Source organism: Misgurnus anguillicaudatus, chromosome 24 (assembly GCF_027580225.2).
Source record: "Misgurnus anguillicaudatus chromosome 24, ASM2758022v2, whole genome shotgun sequence".
Taxonomy (NCBI): Eukaryota; Metazoa; Chordata; class Actinopteri; order Cypriniformes; family Cobitidae; genus Misgurnus; species Misgurnus anguillicaudatus.
The window spans coordinates 4,736,825-4,764,642 of NC_073360.2; the positions used below are offsets into that span (position 1 = coordinate 4,736,825).

At 36.9% G+C, this 27,818-nt stretch overlaps 1 protein-coding gene across 4 annotated transcripts; it reads left to right on the plus strand.

Annotated features, from left to right (window-relative positions):
• Window positions 1–235: 235 nt before the first annotated feature.
• Window positions 236–27,625, plus strand: rffl (ring finger and FYVE-like domain containing E3 ubiquitin protein ligase). 4 transcript variants are annotated; one of them, XM_073862763.1, is made up of 8 exons: window positions 237–454; window positions 932–995; window positions 8,842–9,030; window positions 13,465–13,848; window positions 16,641–16,712; window positions 18,498–18,708; window positions 22,703–22,726; window positions 22,856–27,625. In XM_073862763.1, exons 3-8 carry the CDS (start codon window positions 8,854–8,856, stop codon window positions 23,035–23,037), a joined length of 1,050 nt encoding a protein of 349 aa, XP_073718864.1. In that variant the 5' UTR covers window positions 237–454; window positions 932–995; window positions 8,842–8,853; the 3' UTR covers window positions 23,038–27,625. The 4 variants fall into 4 exon arrangements, with proteins under 4 accessions (XP_073718865.1, XP_073718864.1, XP_073718867.1 ...); XM_073862764.1 differs by lacking the exon at window positions 932–995 and having other exon boundaries at window positions 236–454; window positions 8,840–9,030; XM_073862766.1 differs by lacking the exon at window positions 16,641–16,712 and having other exon boundaries at window positions 239–454.
• Window positions 27,626–27,818: the final 193 nt, after the last annotated feature.

Consider the following 27,818-nt stretch of genomic DNA (forward strand, 5'->3'; position numbering starts at 1 on the left):
TTTATACTAGTCCCAGACTATAATGCATGTTTGAGCAGCCTTATTTTATAAACATCTTGCACTGACATATCTTATGTATCAGTGTTTATTTTGTCTGAAATGAACACCAATATTGTTGTTTTGTAAAAACTACTTAAGTTTCCTAACAAATAAAATAAAATCTTGAATCTTTATTTTGTATTTTATAGCCAATGACTGATGGGCGACGTGCGCGTTCTCGGGTTGGAAAAGAGCCGACGTGCTCGAGCTCGACTCTACCCTACCTCACAAACCAGCGCGTCATTGAACTTCGTAAGTCATGGCACTGATGTGTTAAAGTTTGTCCGGGATCGGATATAAGATGAGAAACGGGTGGTTTGTTGAAAGTGTTTATGTTTGATAAAGTTTACCGGTAACCGCCAGAGTTTTGAACATCTGCGGCGGCTGTTTTACGCGCTTCTCGTCGTTTAAACTGAGTAAGTTTAATAACGTATTCTCGATCAATTGAAGAGTTATTTTAAGACTAAATCTAAGATATCTTATCTTTACTACAATGATTTATGTCTGCTGAAAGTTTCCATGTCTTTATTATGATATGTTTATTGCTTTTGATGTGTTGATTCATTGATTCACTTTAAACAGCGGGTAAAAGAAACGCAACGTACACCGTTGTTTAGTCACAATGTTGTTCAATCCTCAGGATTGAATGCGACGTGAACGTCGTGCACACAACACAGTTTGTGTTATTAAGGAAGTTTGAAAAATGAGGCACGGATGTTTGAGGTCGGGTTGAGGTTAATCTGTAGGCAGCTTTAAGTTTAGTTAACCACTTCTACCAAGTATCTTGGGAACTCTTTTCAACTTAAGGTGTTGGGCCCAGTTGTAACAAACCCACTCACGTTAACAGTAAATGCTACTCATAAACGTCTTACTACGGTCTTTGTATCTTTATAGATGTCAATGGCTTGAATTTTATGTCCCTGAACCTCACAGTTTACAAGTTACTCAATTTCAAGGTAAGAATGACTGTTAAACTTACAGTAACCCAGTTTACAGTTCTGATTGTGTGTGTTTTATAGTTTATTACAGTTGAGTCAATGGCTGTACCTTATTAATTGTAACCTTCTATTGATGTTTCTTTGCTTTTAGCTTAGCCTTGTTTAGATAGGCTAATGTTTTGCTATTTGTAAACGTTTTAGTAAAAGATTTGTCTACTTTCGACTTGAATTACTTGGCAGTGTTGATCATGTCTTGTTGTTTACATACTTCATGATGTCAAAATGGCCTGCCTGCCTGCTGGTCAGCTGGGTTCTCCACTTTGCTTCCTATTCCTCTTTTTATGAATTATTTGAACATTTGAATTTAATTTAAAAGGGAATATACAATACCCTGTTCCCTTTGATGGCTTTACAGTCCAGTGAAAGGTACGAGGGTACAACAGTTAAACCAAAATTCAGCTTTTTCTTAGCAAATCACATGTCAATCTTATCAAGCAGAAGTAACCAGTTCTAATCAAACATTTGAAAATGTTGCAATACTGAGAGTTTTAAACAAACTTGAACACGTGTTTGTCCATGTTCAACATGTCACCAGTGTCTTAAGGCAATACTTCTGTTGTTATTAGCCTTCTTTTAATGTACATGTATGTTATCTAGTCACAGTGCTGCTATTGTTGGCCTGTTACTAGGAAGTGTTTGGTTGTACTGGGACTGTGGGCTGTTGGGGGGATTTTATGACAGCCCCGTAATGACAATGTCGGTTGCAGAGAGAGTCCTGTGGCAGCATTTGTTATTTTGGACTTTGTACAGGCTGCCATGTTTGCTGACACCAAACAATGTGATTTCTGCCTGTGAAAAGTGTTTTTAGTAGTAATGTTTTGTTTTTAAATGTGAAAAAAACCATATGGTGTTTGTTTACCTTTTTTTTTTAGATAAAGTTCAGGGTTCCCACGGGTCCTTGAAATCCTTGAAAGTTTGTGAATCTGGATGAGGGGAATTCAAGGCCCTTTGAAGTTTTTGAAAATATACATACATAAATACAGGTCATTGAAAGTGCTTGAATCTATTTTATGCAAGAAAAAAATCCATATTATTCCCTGTGTAGTGTAGGATAATATCATAAAAATCACTTTAAATGCTTATATCTTCTGTATGTGAATGTTGATTCATACCAAAATGCTTTTTTGCATAGTTGTGTTTGACACATGAAAACGTCTCTGGTTACATATGTAACTGTTGTTCCCTGAGAAGGGAACGAGACGCTGTGTCTCCCTTGACATACTTCCTGCGTCCCTGTAACACAGGCAAATTTTTTCTTGGCAATATTTCAGATAGCGCTATACTTCCTGGCTCCCGCGTCACCCTGTCTTTGTCGTTAAGCCTCATCATTGGTTGAATTTGATATACACATTCAGACGCACTTACCCCTGGAGGCTTCCCCAAAATGTCATTGCAGTGACGCAGCACGAGTTCCCTCAAAAGGGAACTGTAACAATGTATCTTAAAAGGTAACATGATGTAACTTGCTCTCACTTGAAATGTGTCCCCACATTTAGTCCTTGAATTTGATGGTATTGTACCTGGAAAGTCCTTGAAAGGTCCTTGAATTTGAAGTTAACTAAGATGTGGAAACCCTGAAAGTTACACCACATTGTCAATGTTGTTTTTGTTATATTATGTGTTATTGGGTATATTATTGTTTTAATAGAATAAAATAAAACGTAAGCACAACAAATATTTATTCTACAAAGAGTAATGTAATATGACTTTAAAAATTCTGTATGAATTAAATATACACTCATTCTTATAAAGTACAGTTCTTCAGCAAGTACAAAGAGTGAGTTCATGTTTAATATTATTGATCAGTGTATTCGGTTAACTTTAAGATGTGAAAGAGATTTTGCTGTGTACTCTTGCTGAATGACAGGCTGTGTCTGGGTGCGCAGACAAGAGCAGCTGCAAAAAAGTTTGAACTTAAACGCATGTGAATAAAAATTTTTCGGCATAAAGAGATGCAATGTATGCCGTAAACACAGCTTGAACATTGGGGGGACCAAAACATTCAGGGCTATGTATTAATACATACCAGCTAGCAATAAACATACGTCCATCTTTAGCATATACCACAGCAAAAGCCCTGTCTCCGAGTGAAATCTCCTAAGAACTTCATCTTTTCACTCATGTATACATTTGCGCATGAGGTTTTTCTCAAACTCGAGCTGTATGAGCTGATGATGATGACAAACCGCTAAAATTAGTTTTTAAGTCTGCGCAAAAGCTATCACGATTTAACCTACAATACTGTATAACCATTTTATAAAATTTATTTTTACCATAACATACTGCAACCAATCTGCATATTCGAATTTTAATAAACATAACTACTTCTTAAACAAATTATAAAAATATTGAAGGGTGTGCACTTGATTAAAGTGTCTTTTATTCTATTTAATATATTTTTCTGATTTATTTTCTAAAGATGTTTTTTTTTTTGCTGTTGTAGAGAATAGTAGTACTTTTCCTGCAAGTTAAATATTGCTGAAGAGACTGAAATGCTTGTTTATAAGCAGATCATGTCTCATCCGTGCTGGCGCTTAACTAAAAATGATGATTGTTTAATGTTGTTTTTCTTTCGTGGAGAGTGGATTTTTGCTGGCATGTCCATTTTTTTGCACTCTAAACTGTCAATGCATCTCATTTTATAGTTGCCAAGTTGCCAACACAACCTATTATGTGATAGGCTTCTGTTGCATGCAGAAAGCACACATTAAAAGTTATATCATGCAAATATTAAAATCATAACATTTAAATTGCCATTGTTGGCAGTTGTGACCTTGGCAAAAATAACACTCACAAATTAATAAAACATCAAATGTTGGAGGGACATGTCTCCCTCAATGTCTATTGTGGTTACGGCCCATGCTATATACTAGGGCTGGGCGGTATGACGGTGTATTCCGTTACTGTGAAGTATGTCAGACGTAACACATTGTTCTATTCGTCTATACCGCGGAATGTAAATAAGTGGGCGTGGCTAACTCTGCACTCCTGGATGTTAGACTGAATGTGATGGAGAAACATGTAAAATAATCCACTCATAACAAATGAACAAGTTATTTGTGTAATTTCATAATAAGCGCTTGTGAATTGCTCTCTCTGTGCTCGTGCAGCAGCGGGTCTCACGCATGAAGTCTCTCGAGGCGCACATGGGGGCTGTGTCGCCAGATTAAGAAAGCACTTCCCTCACATAATGCTAATAGTTGTATTAGCAAAGTTTTCTGAACTTTAAGCAAGCTAAGACAAAACTTGCGTTCATATCAGTGACACATGCACTGCTGGAGTGATATTGTTTGAATAGTACAAGCAGCATCTTTGATCAATAGAAAGTAAAGGGCGTCAAGACCTTAAAACAATTTCCATGGTCATTGCCTCATAGCACCTGTCATATTTATAATATCCATATCTAGAGATCTGTTTCTTTTATACAGGCATTTATCCTGCCTGTAACTGCCCGACTCTATTTTCCAAAGTGTTTTTCAAAAATCATGCACCCCGACTTTAATAACTGATTTAAAACAAGATTCTGTTCAATTAATCTGTTATCTTCTTGCCATTTTCACTTTAACTTGCCCATATTTAAAAAAAATAAACTGGTGAGCATTTAGTAAAAAGCTATAGTAGGTGGCAAATATTTATATTCCTTTTTTTTTTTTTGCAAAACATACAACAGATAGTTAAGTAGTAAACAACAAAAACAAAACAGACAACAAAAACAACAATTGTGACAATGATGTGTTCTGCTCAATGATATAATAAATAAATGAATAATAAATTAAACTGAATAAGCAAAATAATAATAATAATAATAATAAGACAAAATAATAATAATAAATTAAACAGATAATAATACATATTTGGGTAGTAATAATTATAAGAGTAATAATAAATATTTATATTCCAAAAACAATATAAACTGAAAAACGATGGGGATGTGAAGGCATGTCATGCTACATGTTAGGACTGCATTTACACGGGTACTGTAGCATGATTTGATTTGAAAGACAAGGCAGAGAGAGAGAAATCCAACTTTGCAGGTCGCACATGAAAGACTAGTTGTAAAAATGCTAACACTGTTTAAAAATGGTGTCAAAATGCGCCCGTATTCAGGAGCCCTATCATGACACGAGTAAATAAAAAGATTGATTTGTGAGATCAGGTACCGATTTAATTTAATTTTAACTAAAAAAGGGATTCTCTGGCCTATATTGAAAGTTACTCCATGATTTACTCGACCACAAGCTATCTGAAATAAATATGACAGTCTTCTTTCAGACAAACACAATCGAAGTTATATTCAAAGAAAATTTTGTTGATCTTCCAGCCTTTATAACGGTAGTAAACCGGGATCAGGGAACAACTTCTGACTTTGAAGCCCAAAAAAGTGCATCCATACTTCACAAAGAAATCCACATGGCTCCAGTGGGTTGTACGAAGAAAAAATCATATTTAAAGGTATTGCTGGAGTAATGCTTTACTTCAAGTCTATCAAATTATACCAAGTGGTGTAACCAAACCTACAGGGAAAAAATAAGATGTAAAGTTGATCAAAATTTTATTTTGACCTTTCTTTTATGGGCATGGTTTTATCCAATTCCTTGACCTTTAAAGATGTTACATTTGTAAGATTGTAACCTGCAGAGATGTTTTAAAAAATACTAACAAGTAAATAATGGCAGCCAATGGCTGTTTACAGAGGCTGTTTACACTTGGTATTAAGATGTGTTTTCGTCGATCGGATCACAAGTGGACAAGAGAGACACATTACGTTTACACCTGGGGCCGGATTCACGAAAACATTAAGACAAAAAATAAGAAAGTTCCTAAGATAAATATAAGAAGTGCGTAAAAAATTCTCAAACATTTCTTAAGAAGTTCTCAATTTTTTTCTTAAGAATATCTTAAATTTGTGTCTTAAGAATAAAATGACAAGCTTTAAAATGAATTAAGATACCCAGCTAATGAGGTAACAATACACTTATCCATTAATCTTTTGACTACCATGCGATCATTAACGCGATACAAACGAGTGATGCATTAAGACTACTACAGGATGTTATTCGCTGTTGTAACAGAAGCCAGCTAGTATTAAGGCGGTGCGGTGCGTAAATATAATTCCATAATGTCCCAAACGGTCCGTCATGCGGGTCGAGCGCACTGGGTGTGCGTGCTTCACTCTCCGTGTCAATGGCTTCGTCTCCCACGCTCACGCGTCAAGAGACGGACGGGGTTTCGGAGCCCTCGACTCATATGACGGAGCGATTACCGGTTTGCCTCCCGCTTAGAGCGACTTTTAGCTGTTAAGTAATTTCACAATGAATGTAGGCTATTACGGAGGAAGTTAAATGTTTGCTAATATTATCACTAATACTTATTTGTGTTTCATGACATTACTGAGTAAGCCATTAAACTTCATTATATGAGTGTGGAATTCCTCTTTATACTAATCTATGTGAAGTAAACTGATTAAATTGCCATTTCAGACTACAAAATACAACATGATGTCACATTTAAAACAATCACATTAACTTATAAAACATCTTATATTTTGAGATGTAAGACTACTATAAGGTTATCCTAACTTTAAGATGATATTTAAGACAGTTTATTTTTCGAGAATTGGAATACCTATAAGAACATATAAGAACATACTTAAGGAAAAAAATAAGAACTTTCTTGAGAAGCTTTTTTGAGAATACAAAATATTCTTAACTTTTTTCTTAAGCTTTAATTTAAGATAAAAATGGCAGTTAAGAAGATTTTTCTTCCTAAGAATGTTTTGTGAATCCGGCCCCTGGTATTTAAATCGGTTTCTTTTGTCCACATTCGACCGCTTCTGTCCTGAATACTGTGAGGGGGTGGTCTGTCCAGACTGTGGGCGAGTCTTTTACTTAATTAATTATGAGTTTATATGGACGCAAACTAATATTATGTCGGAGTCCACTGCTTGTTTAGCAAGTAAACATGCTGCAATGTTTTGTTCATGTTTATATTAGAGCTTTCTCTGAATTTTCAGCGCAATTGAGGAAATAGAATCGCGCAACTTTCACATGCTTGCAAAATAAAACTACGGAGATTAGCCTCTTTAGTTTTATCAATGAAAGGATAAAAATAGCGATTTTCACCGTGTGTTCGCGCCAGAAGTCAGAAAAGACATAAAACCTTGTGTTCAGTATCTCAGATAAGATAAAGAAGGCGGTCGCGTGTGGCTGTTCGAACACATTCAACCACATGTGTGTTTACACTACAAAAGCAATCTGATCGAAAGAGGTTTCGACTACCTCTGAATGGGGTTGAATGTGTTTGAAAGTGGTCGAAAGTGGACGCGTTCAAAACGTTTTGAACACAGTTTACACCTGGCATTAATGTCGTCCACTTGTGATCCGATCGACGAAAACGCACGTTAATGCCAAGTGTAAACAGCCTAACAGTCATTAAAGATAAAGATCAGATCCAACCTTTCAAAGAATACAGAAGCCTGTTTAATTACAGATGTTAATCTGATACCGATGCATGACTGAGATAACACTGAGAAATGCCAACACATTACCAAAAAAACCGCAAGCCATAAATATCACAGTAAGCTGCATATTGCAAGAGATTTTCTATGTGTGTCTTGCATGTCTGGAAATGCTTTCATAAAGGTGTTAGCTTACTGCATTATAAAAATGCAACATTAGTTGTGCGTCACTAAAAACTGTACGCTGCATCTCGATGTTCCTTTACACCCTGTCATTGTCCTTACAATTAGGGGTGTGCATTTTTGTCAATCTTTCATTTTTAAGTACTCCATAGGTCTTAAAAAGGTCCCCATAGGTTAATGGCGATAATGAAAATATTTTTATATCCGCATTGCACATGGATTCATAAGTGATTTAACACGGCGTATGCAAGTGCTGTAATTCAAACGTGAAAGTAAAATGTGCACGGGTGCATGCATACCACAATTTAGGAGCTGCTACCGCAAAAGCATGATCCCCTTTTAGCTAGCTAACAGCAACAGAATGTTGCATATGTTTACGTTGCATTGATACACTGAATCTAAGTCATAGCCGTGTTGTTTTGTAAATGAAATTTTAAGTTATTATTAAAACTCTTCCTGGTCTAATTGTGCGTAAGTATTGACTTTTAATAACATTGTATGCCCCTATGATCACTTGACTATGTACTTTCGATGTACTTTTTGTGCTTGTGGTTGATGAGTCAAAGTGGTTAGGCCATAGCAACAAATACTTCACAGGTTAATTTCATCAAAAGGTCTTTGACAAATTGTAAGGGCTATTTCACAATAGCTGATCATGAGGTTGTAAAAGTGTATTATACTAATGTTACACTACACAGGCATGTAGAGGGAGTTACTCAAGGTGTTTCGACTGTGGTAACCATTTCTGAATTCTTTATCTTATCAGTTCACTCAACTTCATGCCCGAATGTCGAAAGGTGTAACCATGGTGGTGCTGCAGGATCAGGCAGGCTTTATTTGGCTGTGGGTTAGTAAGGGAGTGTGTGTGTGTGCTGTGGATACAGTGTCATCCTAGTAGGAGTATCACACAGCTCCTATAGTTTAGACGGCACACAGCCTTTAAATAAATGATGGAAGTTCTACTTCTTCAGCCAGGTGACTCCTGCAGAGGGCTCGTCATACCTCTAATTTAATTCCAGCTTATTGATGAGCGAAGATCCACATTTTAGTAAAGCATATCTTAGCTTCTAGGATTAAGGTGGTTTGGCTATTTTAAGACTTGGATAATTCAGTTTATGGTTTGATCGCTTGTAATAAACGTATCTCTTTCTCAAACACTTGCAGTAAGCGTGGAGCATGTGGGCCAGTTGCTGCGGCTGGCTCTGCCTGGACGATCCCACAGTGGAGGAAACCAGAAATAGCTCTCATCGCCAGGCCTTCACCAACTCGGGCTTCAGCAGTACCCCATCTCCCACCGCACCAGAACACGTGTGCAAGGCATGCGGAGGTCGATTTGACAGCCTTGCCAGGAAGGTAATTGACATTTGACATGGCTCGATAAAAATTAGTTGCGTGATGTTTAGCTTAAAAGCAATATCATGTTGTGATGTGAAACAGACAATAACTGCTCAAGCAGGCTTGTCGTTTAATACACATGGGAAGCATATTGTATGTTTATATACACATCATATCCAATATCAGGTTTTGCTTTGTGCCATCTGGAAAGCAATGGAATTATAATCAAATTACGAATATTTAATTATAAAGGCTTTTCACACTTGAAATAGTAAAGAACAACCCTGGTTTATTCTAAAATGGTTCTTCTGTTTCACATAATTTTGTGTATTTTGTGTAATGCAATGTGTTTGCATGATTCATGGTTCAAAAAACACATTTTCCACATACCGTAAATTACTGTTGCTCCTCCATGCCCCCCCGCCTTTCTAAAACGCGTTGATTTCTACAAAACTCATCGTTTTGAGAATGCGCGGTGTGCTCTGATTGGCCAGCTATCCAGTGCATTGTGATTCGCCATATACCTCAAGACAGCTGCGGAAATGTGACGCTCCTTACAATATTTGGAACATCAGCTTCCCAACAGGAAATAAAATCGTCTTTACTGCCTTATTAATACAAGCCTGAATCCGATCCAGAAAATGCAGATGACCAAACTAATTGATTAACTTTACCAGTGCGGCTTGAGCAGAACAAAACAGACTTGGTAGGTAAAGACAGGGTTCCCATAGATCCTTGAAATCCTTAAAAAGTTTGTGAATTTGGGGAAATTTTATTCATTTGCTTTAAATGCTTATATCTTCTGTATGTGAATGTATTTGATTCAAAACAAAATGCTTTTCTGCATAGTTGTGTTTGACACATAAAAACATCTCTGCGTACGTATGTAACTGTTGTTTCCTGAGAAGGGAACGAGACGCTGCGTCTCCCTTGCTATACTTCCTGCGTCCCTGTAATGCCGTCTTTGGCAGTATTTCAGATAGTGATATACTTTCTGGCTCCCGCGTCACCCTGTCTTTGTCATTAAGCCTCACCATTGGTTGAATTTGATATACACATTCAGACGCACTTGCGACCCCAAAGTGTCACCGCAGTGACGCAGCGCAAGTTCCCTCCAAAGGGAACTGTAACAATGTATCTTAAAAGGTAACACGATGTAACCTTGCTCTCACTAGAAATGTGTCCTCACATTTAGTCCTTGAATTTGAGGGTATTGGACCTGGAAAGTCCTTGAAAGGTCCTTGAATTTGAAGTTAACTAAGGTGTGGGAACCCTGTAAAGATTACTAAAACATAAAACCATGTCTGCATGTGTAGTCGTAGAAGGGAAGTAAATAAAGACAGGCGGTACTCTACACTGCTCAAAACTTGCATTTAAATCATGGTTTGAATAGTCAGTAGTCTATGTTTTCATATTTAAAGAATTTACTACTTACAGGTTGTGAGTCAGAAGCGGGAGGAATTATGATAATGACCGTTGTGTCCACATCAACATCCTGAGGAAGTAAACTGTTGCCTACAAACCATGAGATTATTGTAGCCCAAGAAAAGAGATTTCAATTGGAGATGATAAATCGCATCATCAGGGATTTGTGACTTTGCAAATTGTTAACATGTACTAACACACACTTACACACCAAAATAAATGGAAAGTCATGAAATGGAAATATGGAGTCTAACTCTTTTCCTGCCGGCTTTTTTTTAGTTGCCAGCCAGCACAATTTTTCACAAATGTTTAATGCCTTCCAGAAAAGGTTCTTCTTTAAATATATAAACATACAATATATCAAATGAAAGAACAAACCATCTGCTTTCAAACTGAATAAAATTCATCCACATCCCATATTTTTATCACCTATCAAATATGTGTAGGTTTCCCCAAAAAACAGCAAATTTTGAGCAAAAAAATGAGATAATTGCACTTTTGTGAAGGACTTTTGATAGAGATCGGATTCAGAGCGATGTGTGAGGAGGACAAGACGTTGTGTTTTTGTATTGATTTTACAAAGACAAAAGAGCAGACACAAATCTTTTTTGGCCTAATTATATATTTTTAACTTTAAGAAAGTGAAACAACCTCTTACTGAGTCAAGTAACTTATTTGTTAATATTAAATACTGTTTTGTCATTAATTATACATGTTATCTTAATCTATAAGCAGTAATTATTTAACCTCATAACAATTTTGACCTGAAGTTTTTTTTAATTAAAAGAATATTGCATAAATATGCAAAATCAATGTTTATTTAGTTTTAATAATTGTTTGTATGTTTCCCAGTTACTATAATGATATATTTTAAATATTGGCCTTATATTGGCCAATCGGCAACATTGTTCTTTTCATATCAGCATCGGTCATCAAGAAACCATATGGATCGTGGAGAAAGAGTTAATCAGGGGTTAAGAGATAACACTGGGTATTCATAATCTGAATTTTCATGCAGTACATTCATAAACCCAGGATTTACGATCTAATGTGCATACTTGCTGTATCAACTGTCATAATTGATTGGGCAAATAAAACTCTGTTAGACTGTTACACTTACATTTCAATTACAACAAAACATTATTTGTGTCAAAATTGTCCATTTTTTATGCCAAAATCATTAGCATGAAGTAAAGATCATGTTCCATTGAGATATTTTGTTAATGTCCTACCATAAATATATTAAACATTTTTTATCATAAGTCAAATTCACACTGGTCCAACAAACGACAACAAACTTGTATTTTGTAGTCTGTTGGGTCAGTGTGAAACACTTTTGGCAGTTGTTGGATCAAAGTAAATGAGACTTTAGAATATTGAAGTTTGGTTGTTGTTGGATCAGTGTGAATTGGCCCTAATATACTAAGGACTTCATCTGAAAAACCTTAAGCAATTTTCTCAATATTTAGATTTTTTTAAATACCAGATACCAGGTTTTCAAATAGTTGTGTCTCTGTCAAATATTGTCCTATCCTAACAAACCATACATCAATGGAATTTTTATTTAAATGTATTCAGCTTTCAGATGATGTTTATGATCTCTTTTATAAAAAAATTGACCTTTATGGTTTTGTGGTCCAGGGTCACATATGAGGTACGCACTCTTTTGTTTCTGATTGGCTGTCTGTTGCTAAGCATCAAGTCATTCAATTCTAACTAGGGTTGCAAAGGGGCAGAAAGCTTCCTTTAAATGTTATAGACGGTTTCAGCAGTAACAACATAAACAAGCAGCTTTCATGGTTAACATGTAACTTCCGGTAAACTCCGCTAAGAATAAATAACAACAAAGTACTTTAAACGTAGTTTATTTATAACAAGCAAATTAAACGACACATAGATTACCTAGGAAACCAAAACATTTGTTATTTTTGATGTGGCATTGTTCAAGAGTTCAGTTTAGCAACTAGTCAGACCATTAAAAAACACTTAACCAGAAGTAAAGTACGGACCAGACGTGTATCGCGTCACCGCATGTGTGTCCGATGAATCCGTCTATTGGCAACTCAGCATTTTTTTTTTTTTTAATTCCCATATATTCTCATTAATTCCAATTGAAAGTTTCCAGCCTTTAAAATTCCTGGAATATTACAACCCTAATTCTAACCCTGCTTCATTTTACACTGCATGTGTTTGGCATTGCAATGCGCAAAAGCCTTGCATTAATTTCAGGGATCAGAACAAAGATAAACTGTTATATTTCTGTATTCGCTAGCTGTTTTATAGATTGCAAATTGTTGTTGTAAACTATGTCGTTGTCTCTAAAATCAGTTTTATAACTGAGTCAAAATGAGCGAGTTACTATATACAGTATCATTTATACCTCATCTTAACTTTGTTGAGTGCATGCCAGGAGTCATAAACTCTTTTCTCTATAATAGTTAGGAATGCAATACACAAAGCACATATAGCCATCATAAAAGTAACTTGAGCATCTTCATATCATTATCTTCTGAAGCCAAACAAAAGGTATAAAAATATTTTAAATGTATTGCAAAATATGGCAGCAAATTCGAAATCTTATTGGTTCTTGTGTGTGTTAGGTAAGTAAAAATCATGTGACAGTTAATCAAGAAACCAGCAAGATCTGAAACCATCAACATCTCCCACACTAGAACAGAATAAAGGACCAGTTGAACAAGAAGGTTGGAAGATCACAGAAATAAGAGGAGGTTCAGTCCCCCCCAAGTGATAAAAGTGAAGCACATGCATTAAGGATGCGTTTAGTGACTCAACTTTGACCCATTTCACAACCTTTTAATCTCTTAATTTGCCTTTCTATGTATGCACCTTTATTCAATGGCCATGTTTGTGTTTGGATTCAAAGTTTACATCTAGATAATTTTCTAACTTTTGACCATATCAGCCTGTCCTGTGATTTTAAACGCACCTTAAGGAACTTTACTGTCCAGATTAGACTTTGTGTTCCAGTCTTAACATGACTTTAATCTCTCCCATCATGCATTGCAGCACATGTGCATGGACTGCAAGAAAAATTACTGCAGCCGGTGCTCCGCTCAGCAAGAACTCCAGCCATGGCTTTGCCACACCTGCCAGCGGTTCCACGGCATCCTGTTTGAGCGAGCGGCGCTGATGAAGTTCAAGGTAAAAGACCTGAGAGACTACCTCCACCTGCACGGGGTGCCTACGCAGATGTGCCGGGAGAAAGAGGAGCTGGTCGAGCTGGTTCTTGGCCAGCATACGCCCACGTCCGAGATACACATTCCTCCCCCTACGAGTATACACTTAGATCAACAGGAGACCCCTGATATTCCAGTCATAACAGAGAGCCCAACAGTGAACAATGGTACAACAGAATTAGGACCCCAGGATCAAGTGACAGAAGATGAACGGGTATGAATAAAAGTTTGTTTGCATGCTTTTTCTGAATCTCTACAACAGAGTGTGGACACACGTATGCTCATAAATGCAAAGTATGTCATTTCAGCAATGCTTATGGCACTGAATGGAAATGTGGGATTTTTAAAATGCTTTAACTGTCTTCAGTTATACAGATGTTATCCTGCCAGTGGGTGATTCTCACGAAAACTTGGTTTTAAAAATGTCAAGCATGAAAATGTAAAAATTGCTTAAATTTACTTTTTTCCCACCAGACATTGAAAAACAAAGTCTGGAGTAAATGGGAACATTAATTTAAAAACGTTTACTTATCATTTAACACTTTTTGCAACATAATTTAAACAATTAGTCCTAAAAAATCTCATTACCGCAACAGTCAGAAAACATCAACACTGACATATTTTCAAAATGACATGACAAACCTGAAAGAACATCATTTGGAGATTCTGCACATGCATGTAAAATCAAAGTATTATGCTTCTATTAATTAAATTAACATTTAATAAGCATCTGTTGCGGTAATGATAATCAAAATGTCGTGTAAGCATTCTGACAAGACAATATTTCAAATTAACTGTAAAAAAATGATCTTACCTGGTAGCCATCTTGAAGTAACTGGTCCATGTGCTTGGTCACTCAAAATCAAACTTTATTAAAATTCTGTATGTGTGCTTAAACTGTTCTCAAAAAGTTTTGCGGAGGATGAGAACATCAGGCATGGACACATCATTTTCCTAATTTTTCTTCTTTATTATTATACATGAATATTCAGTAAATATTTTTTCTGTCATCTAAAGTAGTCTAGCAATCCATTTATTTTTTTCTTAATATTTTTGTGTTAATTTGATTAAATTACAACATAACGCATGTTCAAACACAGCCGGACACATTGCGGTAATGAGAATTTCAGCAGAAAATGAGATAAAATTTACAATTATAAATTCTTATGTTGAAATCACACATTGTGCAAGGTAGAACACAGTATTGTGTTAGTTCTGATGCTTTTTAATGTTACTATATTACACATTTTAAAGCTAAAATCATCAGTGCCGTGGTGTTTCAATGGTTTCGTGAGAATCACCCCAGTATTGCTGGCAGAGCACAAATTTTGGAAACATCACATTGTGTACTCACTCTGTTTAGGAGGTCAACCTATGAATGTCTTATCAACAGTTTTTTTTACTAGAGTGGGAGAAAATAATGTTTTTGCACATTCAAATTTTTATATAACAACTGCTTGGGGTGTGGATCAAGGCAAACCATACGTTTACTAAACAAATATTGTACTAAAACATGTTATCCTTTGTGTGCCAGGCCAGTAGTTGGCGATGTTTCTTTGTAAAGACACGCTACACGTCAGCACACTTAAGGGCTCATTGTACTTCTGCGTAGGGCCTGTGCCATAGCCTTGATGCCGCAGGCTATGGGTCGGTTTTCATTCATACTTCTGTGTTGTTTTTCGTGTCAACATGCAGACCACTAGTAGGCAGTATCTACGCTTGTAACAGCAGTGCAACAGCCAAAGAAGCAACTTGCCCAGTAAACCCACAAGATGAGAAGACCAGCGAAAATCTGTACGAGGAAATGCAAGGCAGATCTTTTTTCACCTGACACGAGGGGTTCTAGCAGCAGGGTTCCCAGGGGTCCTTGAAATCCTTGAAAGTTTGTGAATCTGGGGGATATAATTAAAGGCCCTGGGAAGTTTTTGAAAATATACATGCGTAGATAAAGGTCATTGAAAGTGCTTGAATCTATTTTATGCAAGAAGTTTTCTGGAAAAAAATCCATATTATTCCCTGTGTAGTGTAGGATAATATCATAAAAAATCTAGACGTTTTAAGCACAGATGCTAAACTGTTTGCTTTAAATGTTTATATCTTCTGTATGTGAATGTTGATTCATACCAAAATGCTTTTTGCATAGTTGTGTTTGACACATGAAAACGTTCATGTGACACATGAAAACGTTGTTTCCTGAGAAGGGAACTAGACGCTGCGTCTCCCTTGCCATACTTCCTGCGTCCCTGTAACGCCGTCTTTGGCAATATTTCAGATAGCGATATACTTCCTGGCCCCCGCGTCACCCTGTCTTTGTCGTTAAGCCTCACCATTGGTTGAATTTGATATAAACATTCAGACACACTTACTCCTTGAGGCGTCCCCAAAGTGTCACCGCAGTGACGCAGCGCGAGTTCCCTCGAAAGGGAATTTTAACAATGTATCTTTAAAGGTAACAAGATGTAACCTTGATCTCACTTGAAATGTGTCCCCACAATTAGTCCTTGAATTTGAGGGTATTGGACCTGGAATGTCCTTGAATGGTCCTTGAATTTGAAGTTAACTAAGGTGTGGTAACCCTGTAGCAGAACAATCACAATGCTAGCATTGATGCGCTGTTACATTTTGGGAGAGGTGCATGTCAGGCTACGCCATAGGCTACTGCGTAGGGTTCGCGTCTCTGCGTAGGCTACGGCATACAATTGACGCAGAAGTATTTAACCCGCTTTATGAATTTCTACAGAGCGATAAATCAAGACAGCAAAAGCATCAACCGATTTCAAAATTTTTTTTAAGACGAACAGCTAAAATGCACAAATAGTTAAAGTTTTTAGTTAAAAACAAAGTCGTGTAAATATGACAAGAATACCACTGTACCTCACTCTTAACATGGACTGCTTCTCAAGTGCACTTAGGAATGTGTGAGATTATAGATGTACCCTGAGGTAAATCAGATAGTGAACCCAGCTGGGTTAAACTTACTCTAGCTGTACTAACTTTGACCCTTAGAGCTTGTCGGCGGCAGAGGCGACAGCTGAAAGTGACATGGATGCAGAGCTGCATGTGGAGCAGGAGCTGCAGGTACCTCCTGAAGCTCCTTACCTCTCCTCCTCCGCCTCTTATATTTGTTCTTACACTTTCTGGAGTGTTAAATAGGAAATGACAGCACATTCATCATGACCCGTCACATGAGCCTTTCTGTTGCGATGATTTGATTTCCCTGAATTTGAATCATTTTCTAGTATGATCAGCTTGGAATGAGAGAAGAAATGTTGCATGTAAAATCTCTCTTAACTTCAATTCATCTCATCAATTCTTCTAGCGTGCACAACCAGTGTCTGATGTTTGAACGAGTGACTTTTAAATATTTTCAACTTGCGGGATTTAACTTTGTGTCATGCTAATTTTTCGCTTAAGTTAAATATTTTTTAACTTGCGCTACGTATTTTCAACTTTTGCTAAATATTTTCAACTTTTGCTAAATATTTTCAACTTGCGCTACGTATTTTCAACTTGCGCTACGTATTTTCAACTTGCGCTACGTATTTTCAACTTGCGCTACGTATTTTCAACTTGCGCTACGTATTTTCAACTTGCGCTACGTATTTTCAACTTGCGCTACGTATTTTCAACTTGCGCTACGTATTTTCAACTTGCGCTACGTATTTTCAACTTGCGCTACGTATTTTCAACTTGTGTTTTTGCAGTAATTGCCCAATTTTGTCATTCACATGGCCCCACGCCATTTCATTTGTATGTAATCTACTTGCGCAAATTAAGAGCCCTTTGAAGCTGTAAACTAGGGTTGTAACGATTAATCGGGTGTCCCATTAAAAATGCCTCTGAAATCGATTCAGAATCGTTTATGAATCGATTCTGTGTTTCATCCAGCTTGTGTGTGTACTACGTTGTTTTGGTCCGTAAGAAATCCTTATCAATCTAAAATAATCGTGAGGTAGGAGTTGTTTGTAACGTGCATTTAAAGAAGGAACACTCGTTAAACAAAATCATTCAAAATATTGTTTATTATCATGAAAATACCTGAAACAATATGAATAACAGCAATATAAATATTCTTACAGACATTTCCTGGAATAGCGTTTGTAATGCTTACTACTTCTGTGGCACAAAGGGAGTTTCTGCACGAGAGCGCCCCCTGGCTTTGGGATGTGCTGGGATTTCACTGTAATTTGTTATAATTTATTAATTGAGAAAGCGCACAATTGCACGATTAATCGTTTCAGCCCTACTGTAAACCAGGAGTGGGTAACCCTGGGTCCTGGAGGGCCACTGTCCCGCAGAGTTCAGCACCACCCCCAATCAAACACACCCGAATTTCATTTCCAAGTAATCCTGAAGACTTGAATTAGATTTTTCCGGTGTGTTTAATTAGAGTTGGAACTAAACTCTGCAGGACAGTGTCGCACTCCAGGTCCAAAGTCGTGGGTAAATTATCAAGATTTTATTTTTTAGGAAAGTGGAGTAAAACGTTTGAGGCTGGTGGAATATACAACAGCAACCTGTATCATCAGTAAAGCATGCTGTTCAAACCCTTATTTCAAACTAAATCAAGATGATTGATACTTGCTGACTTGCTGTAAGAGGTCATACCTTTTCTGACTTTTTTCCTTCAAGAAGACAATTAAAAGTGTGAAACAAACAGACTTGTATTGAAGAGGGACATGAACAAGAGCAACAAATCGTAGACAAAACCATCTAAAGCACAACCACACAAACCTTCCCTCTCTGTGGAACTTGATCTACTTTCATTTGCATGGCAAACATCCTACATGGCCTGTTGCTGGTGAGGGATGAGTGAATCAATGCAATGTAAAAAAAAAAAATTTCTCTTTCTCTCACTTTTAGTCATCAGACTCAGAGGAGGTGTTGGCCCCTGGGCGGCGGGCGTCCCTGTCAGACCTCACGACAGTGGAGGATATCGAGGCTCTGAGCGTCCGGCAGTTAAAAGAAATTCTGGCAAGGAACTTTGTCGACTACAAGGGCTGCTGTGAGAAGTGGGAACTGATGGAGAGAGTCACACGCCTTTTCCACGACCAAAAAGACCTGCAACACATATGTAAGGAGTTGACTGGTAGCAGGCTGAGGGCTTGTTGTTTTTACTTTGACGTCAGCTCTTTCACACTGACCTCTCTTTGTGTACACTCAAACAAAGAAAAAAAACACAGAGTTAAAAACAACTCAAATTAAGTTGGTTTAGACCAACGGCTGGGAAAATATAGGACAGACGGCACACTGGGCTAACTTGATCCATGAAGTTGCAACCCAGCAAATGGGTGTTTAACCCAAAAGATTTAAACATTGGGTTAATTTTACTTTATAAATGGGTTAATATTATTGTTATTTTTTATTAATTTTATTTAGTTACTTTATTGCAGATGTCAAATACACCACATTAAAAACACATGCCAACATGGTATCCCCATAATAACATTCACATTACATGTGCTGTAATATAGTTTACCTCAATCAAAAAATATCTAAAAACTTGGAATCAAACTTAAAGGCTCTCTAAGCGAATCTGTGTGTTGATTTTTGAAATGTGTTTTCAAACAAACTAAGCGTAGTTAACTCCTCCCCCTCCCTTCCGTGCTTTCATGAACGCGCCCAAACCCAACCCCCAAATCCTTCTTGGCGTTTATTGGTTAGAACACTTTGTTATGGTTTCTGGTGTAGGTTTGGCCAGTTTGTTATTATTGCAGTTTGTGGAGGCTGGGCTGTCTACATCGTGTTTTTTTACAGTTTGATCAGCGGACAGGAAGCAAGCAGATAGTGAGGAGATGTTTGCTGTATGTAACAAAAAATGTTTTATGGTCTAAAACGCGTGAATTCGCTTAGAGAACCTTTAATCACAATAAAATGCATTTATTAAATTTTTTTGCCAGAAAAAAATTATAACTTTAGTATATTCTCTTGAAAAGTGCTGACTGGAGTCTGTCCTGATGATGGTCCATAATGTCCACGGCAGGTAACTTAAAGGTGGGGTGCACAATCTCTGAAAGCCAATGTTGACATTTGCACGCACACACAACATGGTGATCATGAGCAGAGAAGTTTGACAACAAAAAGAGGCAGCACCACTGTCGTTTAAATCTGTGGTATGGAATAATTATTTGCATGCGTAGATTACATACAACATCAATGTAAAGATGCGTGGGTGGGGCAATTGGGCTTGTTATTGCCGCAAACGCACGTTATTTGCCTCAGACACGTCTTCCGCACAAGTTGGAAAAAGTTTAAATCAAGAAGAGAATTCACATAATGCTAAGGTAAATCCCACCAGTAATCTTGATTGAGGAATGCATTTTTGGTTTCAACACAGACAGCATGATGTTGTATTTAACAGTAGTGCAGTAAGGTATAGCCTTCATTTACAATGTAAAGTTTAATTTACTAAGTACAGGTATATAAAATGGCCAATTTATGTTTACATGTGTTTAATTTGTAAAATGCAAGAATTATTGTGTTCCAAGTTTGAATGGGATATCATTTTTATATATCTTATATATATCTTTATAAATATGTAATTATATTCAGTAAACTAGAAATGTGTAAGATGATTTTTGCATTTACATAAAATAAAGAGAATTGCAGGTAAAACTTTTTTTACTTTGCTTCTTAACATCTCACTGTTCCTGTTACCTAAGCATAGAATAATTTAAAGCAACACCAAAGAGTTTTTTTTTACCTTAAAATAACGTTTTCAAAAAAGTTTCAGTGGTTCATCCACTCAAAACAGGGCGAACGGCACTCTCACATTCGCTTTGCAGCCCTCTATCGGCCAAAACCGCACTAAAGAAGTTTCCAACCGTCGGGTAGTGGTCCTGTAGTTCGAGTGAAAACTACAAAAACTTGCTTTACGGCAGACCTACAATCCAATCAGTGCCAGCTATACTGCAGTATTTATGACAGTGGTAGTGAACAATTACGCTTCTAACCTGTAGGGGGAACAAAGTGCAATAAGTCTTTAGTGTTGCTTTAAAAACGCTTTAATAGGCCAAGCCATCAGAACCGAACCGAAAACCGTGGTTAAGAACCGAAAATTTTATTGAACCGTGGACAAATTGTATTGTTGCATCCCTAGTAGACACGCCCCTTACTGCTGATTGGCTACAAGTGTCTTTTGGTAGTCGCCCCGAAAGCGTTTTTCGGAAATCGTGCGCTCCGCCTTTAACACTGGGGTTGATTTGACTCAGCGCAGGGTACACAGTTGAGGTGCAGGCCAAGCAACTTTTACTCTTTACCTGGACCACATACTGAAGATGTTCAGAAATTGTGTTGTATGAGCTGCTTAAGCGGTTTATGTAAAGGCTAAAAACTTAATTTTTTAAATTATCTGATAAAGCAGATTATGTGCATTTACATGACATTAATCACGTCACACATCACTCTTCTTTACAGCATGTCATTTGTTTAGGATTTTATAGGCTATATGGATATTATTTATATATATATATATGAAGAGTTTGGTTCCAAAACGCAATAAACGCCATTTTTGAAAAAAATGAGTTACTGCCAAAATCAGTATTATATCAGGTCAGTAGTTAAAAGTAAATTCTTAATTTTACGCAAAATCCAATATCCGCCGTGTTATTCTGTCATCTTTTCTCCCTTTTTTCCCAAAATGCGACAAACGCCACTCCCACTTTTTTACAGAACGCAATAACTCCATTTCTGATATTACAGCCCACCGTTCACGCAATGTAAACAAGCAATGGCGGACGCGCGTAGTACACGGAGTCCTGGTTTTCCTCATCTACTTTGTACTACGTGATCAACAAACAAAACAAAATAATACTTTAATTGCATCGCTAAACCTGTGATGGTTTTCTGTGATGGGAAAGAAACGTAAGCCATCAGCATCTAACAATTTCCCTGAGAGGCACTCGGGAGACGGGTGCTTGTTCTCCCGACAGCATCAAGCTTCTCATGCTAACACATTGACCCCAGAGGATCTTATGAAAAACTGTACATAATTTTACTCAAAGTCAACGAAAATCGAGCAGGACCAAAAACATTTTACAGTCGATCGCTGTGAAAGACGTTAAGCGAAGACGTCAAGTAACCGCAATGACAGTGATCTTAATATGACAAAGTAAGTGTTTTGATTAATAACATTAATGTTTATATATTTAATTAGTGTGTACAACTAGTCAACTAAATGAATATAACATGGCAGAGATGAATGCACATTTATATAGGCTATTGATTCAATAGATTTATAGCATTTTGAATAAAAACCTCATGTTAGTCATATTTATATTTAAGACGAAAATGTTTATTAAAGGGGGCATTTTAAACATCCAAAATAAAAGAGAAACCAACATATTTTCGATCTTGTGGGCATAACTTATCAAACAAGCTGACCGCTATTGACCATAGCGTACATGTAATAATATTTCACGTCATGTAAACTGAAGTGTTGTGTCACAATTTAGCTTTTTCTAGTAAACGGGAATGGATTTATGTATACATACCGTATATTGATACCAGCCTTGTTTATCCACATACCGGTAACTCTGTCCGTGTACAAACCGCAGCCTCTCCACACCTAAAGTAAATTCAAACAGCACCACACAATTAATTTGACCCAGCATTTGGGTTGATGCGTCGCAGGAGGGGTGCATTCATTCAACTGTCAGCGAAAACCACTCAAATATTAACCCAATGATTGGGTTACACAAAACTACCAAAGACTGAGAAAATGATCTAAAAGGCTCAACCCAGTGTTTGGGTAGAAAAACAAACCCAGCATTTTCTTGAGTGTAGTAGTTCATAGCATAAGATCTCATGAGGAATTTGCATTATTAATGGTTAGAAATAGAAATAAGGCCTTAAATCATGTGACTTGTTCATGAGAGGTGTGTCATTAACATACTTGAGATAAGAAAACAGATTTATAACACCTAGATATCACACAAACTTGTTGGGAGAGCTCCTTTGGCATACACCACTTAGTAAAATGAAGTCGGGAACACCTTGGTGTTATGGCAGCAAAGTTTGCACAAGCGTGTTTATATTGTTGACTGAAGTATGTTTTTGTTTTTCCACAGTGTCTACCGCCATGGAAGGGATAGGTGGGTTTGGTGCTCTTGGCTTGAAATAGAAATTAAAACGAATAATTATTATTATTCATGTTATCATATTATTAGATGTAGAAAGCATATCAAAACTAAAATGTTTCTTGCTTTGTTTCTTTCATACAGACGCAGGGTCCGGGACGCCCGGTGAGGAGAACCTTTGTAAGATCTGTATGGACTCACCCATTGACTGTGTTCTTTTGGAGTGCGGACACATGGTCACGTGCACCAAATGCGGCAAGCGCATGAGCGAATGCCCCATCTGCCGGCAGTATGTGGTGCGAGCAGTGCACGTGTTCAGGTCCTGAACAAAGCTCGTTCTGAGCACCGAGACCACCAGCGCCCCGCCGTATCTCAGCCCTTCCCCTGAACAATGGAAGGAAATGGTTTTTTTTCAACAGCCTTGAATTCTTGCACATTTATCTTGTGGCACTTTAAACGATCGTGAGAAGATGCTCCAAGCTTTAAGCAATAAATCTACTGCTTTTCTATTTTCAAGTAACTTTCCAAAGTGTGCCTTCTTTTTACACGCGGGACGTCGCGCTTATGTCGACCATGCAGATGGCACAAATATCCATTTCTGCCAGCGTCTCTGTAAGCTGGTGATATCAACCAGAGGATTGTATTAACACAAACATGCTGTGTGTAGGTATGCAAGTGAACCTGCAAATCATTATTTTCTTCATCTGTTTTTATGGGAACAACTCGAGTGTAATCTATCAAAAACAAACTATCTGAAACTTTATGTACTAATGGGAATCAGACTTGTCACACAAGTCTTACATCTGTTGATTCATCTCAAATAAGCAACTCCAAATAGAAGTTGAAACTGCTGACAGATCTTAAATCTGATTCGTATCGCGTGAGAAACAACTAAAGTCGAGTCACTTTTGATCAAAATGATTCTCATCGTGGCTTTGTCGAGCTAATTTGCACTTGTTTTTATGTTAGTAACCACAATCATGCCTTCATGACAATGTTGTGAGGATTATTTAACCGAGTCAGCTAATCTAAATGATTCCTCTTTGTTTAGCTAAACTTAAGCTGTTAAGCTGAAAGGCTTTTGTTCAGGTCATACAAAGACCATTAAGATTGATTTTTTTTCTATTGGTTTGTCACAAAAAAAATGTATGGTGCAATTATGCAAATGTTCCCCGTCATTCTCCACTAAAGCAAAAACTTTTTTTTAAAGAAATGTTGTGCTATTTTTATTTAATCCATAATGATTTTAATAAACATTAGTGTTTAAAGTGCCAGTCAGGTCCAATTTCTAAGCTTCCTAATATTGTTAAGGACTCCTCAACAACAGGTTTATATGCATGCAACGTCATTTTCTCAAAATATTAATTTAATATTAACGCATTTCTCAGACATCCAAAAACGATTTGCACAAAGCCGTTCAGTCAAAAAATACGCTCTACCTAAACCCCCCTTTCGGTAGTCTGCTTTGCTCTGATTGGTCAACTGATAGAGTCAGGTTGTGGTTAGGAGACGCATGTTGGGTCGAAATAAAATGGATACTGAAACATCTTTCGTGGCCAAACGGTAAGCAAATCCCACCTTGAACTCGCCGAGATTGGAGAAGCAATCGTCAGTAAAATGACGGGAACACAACAAAAGGGTTTTATTGTAACGTTGCTGCTGTGGCATTTGCGAAAAATAATTTTTGACTACTGATTCTTCACATCTTCATCCTTTTGGAGTGAAAGCAACACACACTTGCCTTAACAGCTCAAAACACAACGTCTTCTCGACATGATGTCAACACTCCAGCTAGTGAAAGTGTATGTGGGCAGGTCCGGGTTTTTGTTTCTCACGGGAAAGAGATTATGCAAAGTCTTACCTTCATACATAGATAGACGACATGCTGGAGATTGGAAAATAATTTGACTCGTTAAAGCGATTCAGAGGCGACTCCCTACTTTAGAAGCCAAGACCTTTATTTATGGTAAACAACTTTGCACACTCCTTACATTGATGGACAGCTAAATAACACACTGCAATACAGGTAATATTCAATACTGGATCTGACTGGCACTCCCAACTTTTCTACTCTGTGAAATATAATTTATTCTTCTTCACCTTTTGGGTTTTCATTTGACTGTCATTCCCACCGTTGATAATTTTAACAGTCATTCACCTCACATTGTAAGGCATGCACGTGCATTGGTGAAGAAAAGCCCTCTGGTATATCAGTCATTTAAGGTGCATGTTGGCCTGACCCGCATCCAACCACACAATGTAGCTCTCCATATAGCATTCAGGACTCCAATCGTGCCGCTAGTAAGCACTTTGTAGATGCTTGTGGTTGATCTCCTGCTGGAATTAGATCAGCAGCACTTTAACGGAGGAAATATCAGGTGAACGTTTCTTAACACTCATGCTATGGGTTTCTGGGTTGCCTTGGAGATCGCAGGACAAGTGAAAACCTGCTACCGAAGTGCCTCCCTTCCCTTAAGGCACTGCAATTTAGTTAACATTGACTAGCTCCGGACTATTCTTAGAGAGCAGGGTATGTGCGTACATGAAGATATGATCATACTCATGGTGCAAAGCAGAGAGGTGGGAACTGCACACTGAAAATAATATGCAGCATGAAGTTACAGTTTTTTACAGATGCTGGGACACATTTCTCAATGCTTGGGTCACTTTTGCAAAACTCTTGACACAGTTCTCCTAACAAACTTTCAGCTTGGCAAAGCAGTTCATTTCACATTCAAAATGCACTACAACTACCAAAACACTTTATTCAGGTCTCAAATCAACTCATTCTTCCAGAACGCTAGCAAAGGTTGACAGCCGACAAACACACTTTGTCACCCACAAAATGATGACCTAAAAAAACATTAACAACATGTAGCATTATGTAATGTTTTCTCTGTTTATAACTCACTGCATTATATGTTACTCAAATGAATCAGACATGATGAAGAATTCTTCAGTATTTTATGTAGTTTATTTTTTTGTCACTTGAGTAATTTCAAAATACAAGAATTTGTATACACACCATCCACTGATACAGATACAACAGTAATGCTAATGTACTCTGTCTTTTCCATTTGGCCAATTTTTTTTATAGCATTTATTTTTAAGATTTAAAATGTATTTCATTAAAATATTACTGTAGAAATGTAGCAAATTGCTGTCTTATTCAGTTTTGTATAATGTTATTGTTTTGAACATAAGTTTTGAAAACAGTATGTAAGCATGTGCAAATTGTCCTGTATGTATAAAGAGTTTTGGCAGTTGTTGTGTCTGAGTGAGAAAAGAATTCATGAAATTTGAGAGATGTAGTTATTTGAAGGCATTTTGTGCCAAAGCAATGATAATTGATCCTCAGTATAGCCCACATAGACTTCTGTTGTGCTCACTGTGTCAGGAGTTTTGCGGAAGTGACCTAAGTATTGAGAGGTGTGTCCTAGCGTCTGTAAAAAACTGTAAAACAACTTGGTTTTAAGTTTCTGTGATAAGTTGACATAACTTATAAAAACAAGTTGAAACTTTTTAACTAAATTTGTTATGTTAAAGTGACACAAATATATGTTGATTTGACAAAAATGCTGCATATATTATATTAGGATTCCTGGTAGTCTTTGCAAGTCTCGTAAACGGCACCAGCTGTTATCCGAAGTCATGAAAAGGGACCGATTGAAATGCTTTTACTGATAATCCTGTGTTCACAGCAATTGGCATTGATCATCAAATGTTTGTTGAATAGTACACGACAGATCTTATAGCTTTAAAATATGTGACCCAGTCTGTGAAAACCCAGCTGTAGTATTTTTTTTTACTTACTGTTTTCTACATAAAAATCATCCTAGAACATTCTGTGAAAATATAATCTTCATATCTTTAATACACTGTAAAAGTTGGATCAACTTAAAAAAATAATGTAATTTTTTAGATTGATCCAACTTTTACTTTTTATAGTGTACTGAATGAGTAAGATCAATATAAGAGCTCTGCAGTATAAAACAAAATCTACTTTGCTTGTATGAAAGAGAGGACCTCAGACATTCTTCTCCTAAAAGAACAAAATACTAGATTAGACTGATAGTGGGTAGATTTTCCCATAAGAGTTTTCCTTTCTTAAAAAGTTTTTTTCTTTTCTGAATCTAAGGCTTTGGCAATAATTGACAAATAATTTTCTCAAAGAAGATAATAGCAAACAAATGCAAACTACACTATTAACATGAATTGAAGAAATTACAGTAAATCCACAGTAAGTTACTGGCAAACAGCGCAGAACTACAGCAAAAATTTATAGCGTAACGTGTAAAAACTCTGCATTCACATTTTCAAAGCATGGTGACAGAAAACTTCCTTTTTTTATTTTATTAAATTGAAAACTCAGAATGATGTTACACTTGATTTTATTATAACTGTGAAACTGTAGATTATTTTCTCTTTGTTGGAGTCAGATAAAGGAATGGTTTCATCTCCTGTTTGATGTATAAATATGATTTGGATTTTTTTCCAATATCGATGTATTGTTTAAATGTTAATGTTGTAAACCCAGGGTGCGATTTGTGAAAAAATCAAGAAGAGGCGGGATGTTTTTCAAATATTTTTATTTATGAAAATAAATGATATACCATGGGCTTATATTGATTATTTCTTGTAACTGTTGACCTAAAATAGAAATTTACAGGCACCCGCCCTGAACGAGATTTAAATCGTTTATATGGATGACCATTAATCATCAAGGCAAACAATTTTGTCCCCAATAAAAATAGGGATATAAAGACCAGAGGGGTGATACTGATAATCCTCCTCAGCAAATCGCACCCTGTGTAAACCAAATCTGATATGAAATATAAAATCTTTACTAAGCCATCAAACTAGATTTATGTGTTTAGTTGTTTTAAAGATTTTGTAATAAAATAGTTTTCAATGCTTCGGTCTTTCAGTTTTGTTTCTTAAGAACAGTCAAATGAATGAGTCTGAAACACGTCATACATGATGCAGTTGAACTTGTTCTTCTCGTCTGTCTGCGTGTTGTTGGTTCTTTGCATTGTCACAAAGTAAACGTATCAGATTTTCAGGGATGTAAAGAACAAAGTATTCTCCTGAGGGTGGAGTATTGTTA

Bases quoted from the DNA above. Each gene is read 5' to 3' on its own strand.
- rffl (XM_073862764.1), top strand. From the start codon at position 8,854: ATGTGGGCCAGTTGCTGCGGCTGGCTCTGCCTGGACGATCCCACAGTG. The intron at 9,031-13,464 runs GTAATTGACATT...CATGCATTGCAG, and splicing joins TTGACAGCCTTGCCAGGAAG to CACATGTGCATGGACTGCAA. The intron at 16,713-18,497 runs GTACCTCCTGAA...TCTCACTTTTAG, and splicing joins ATGTGGAGCAGGAGCTGCAG to TCATCAGACTCAGAGGAGGT.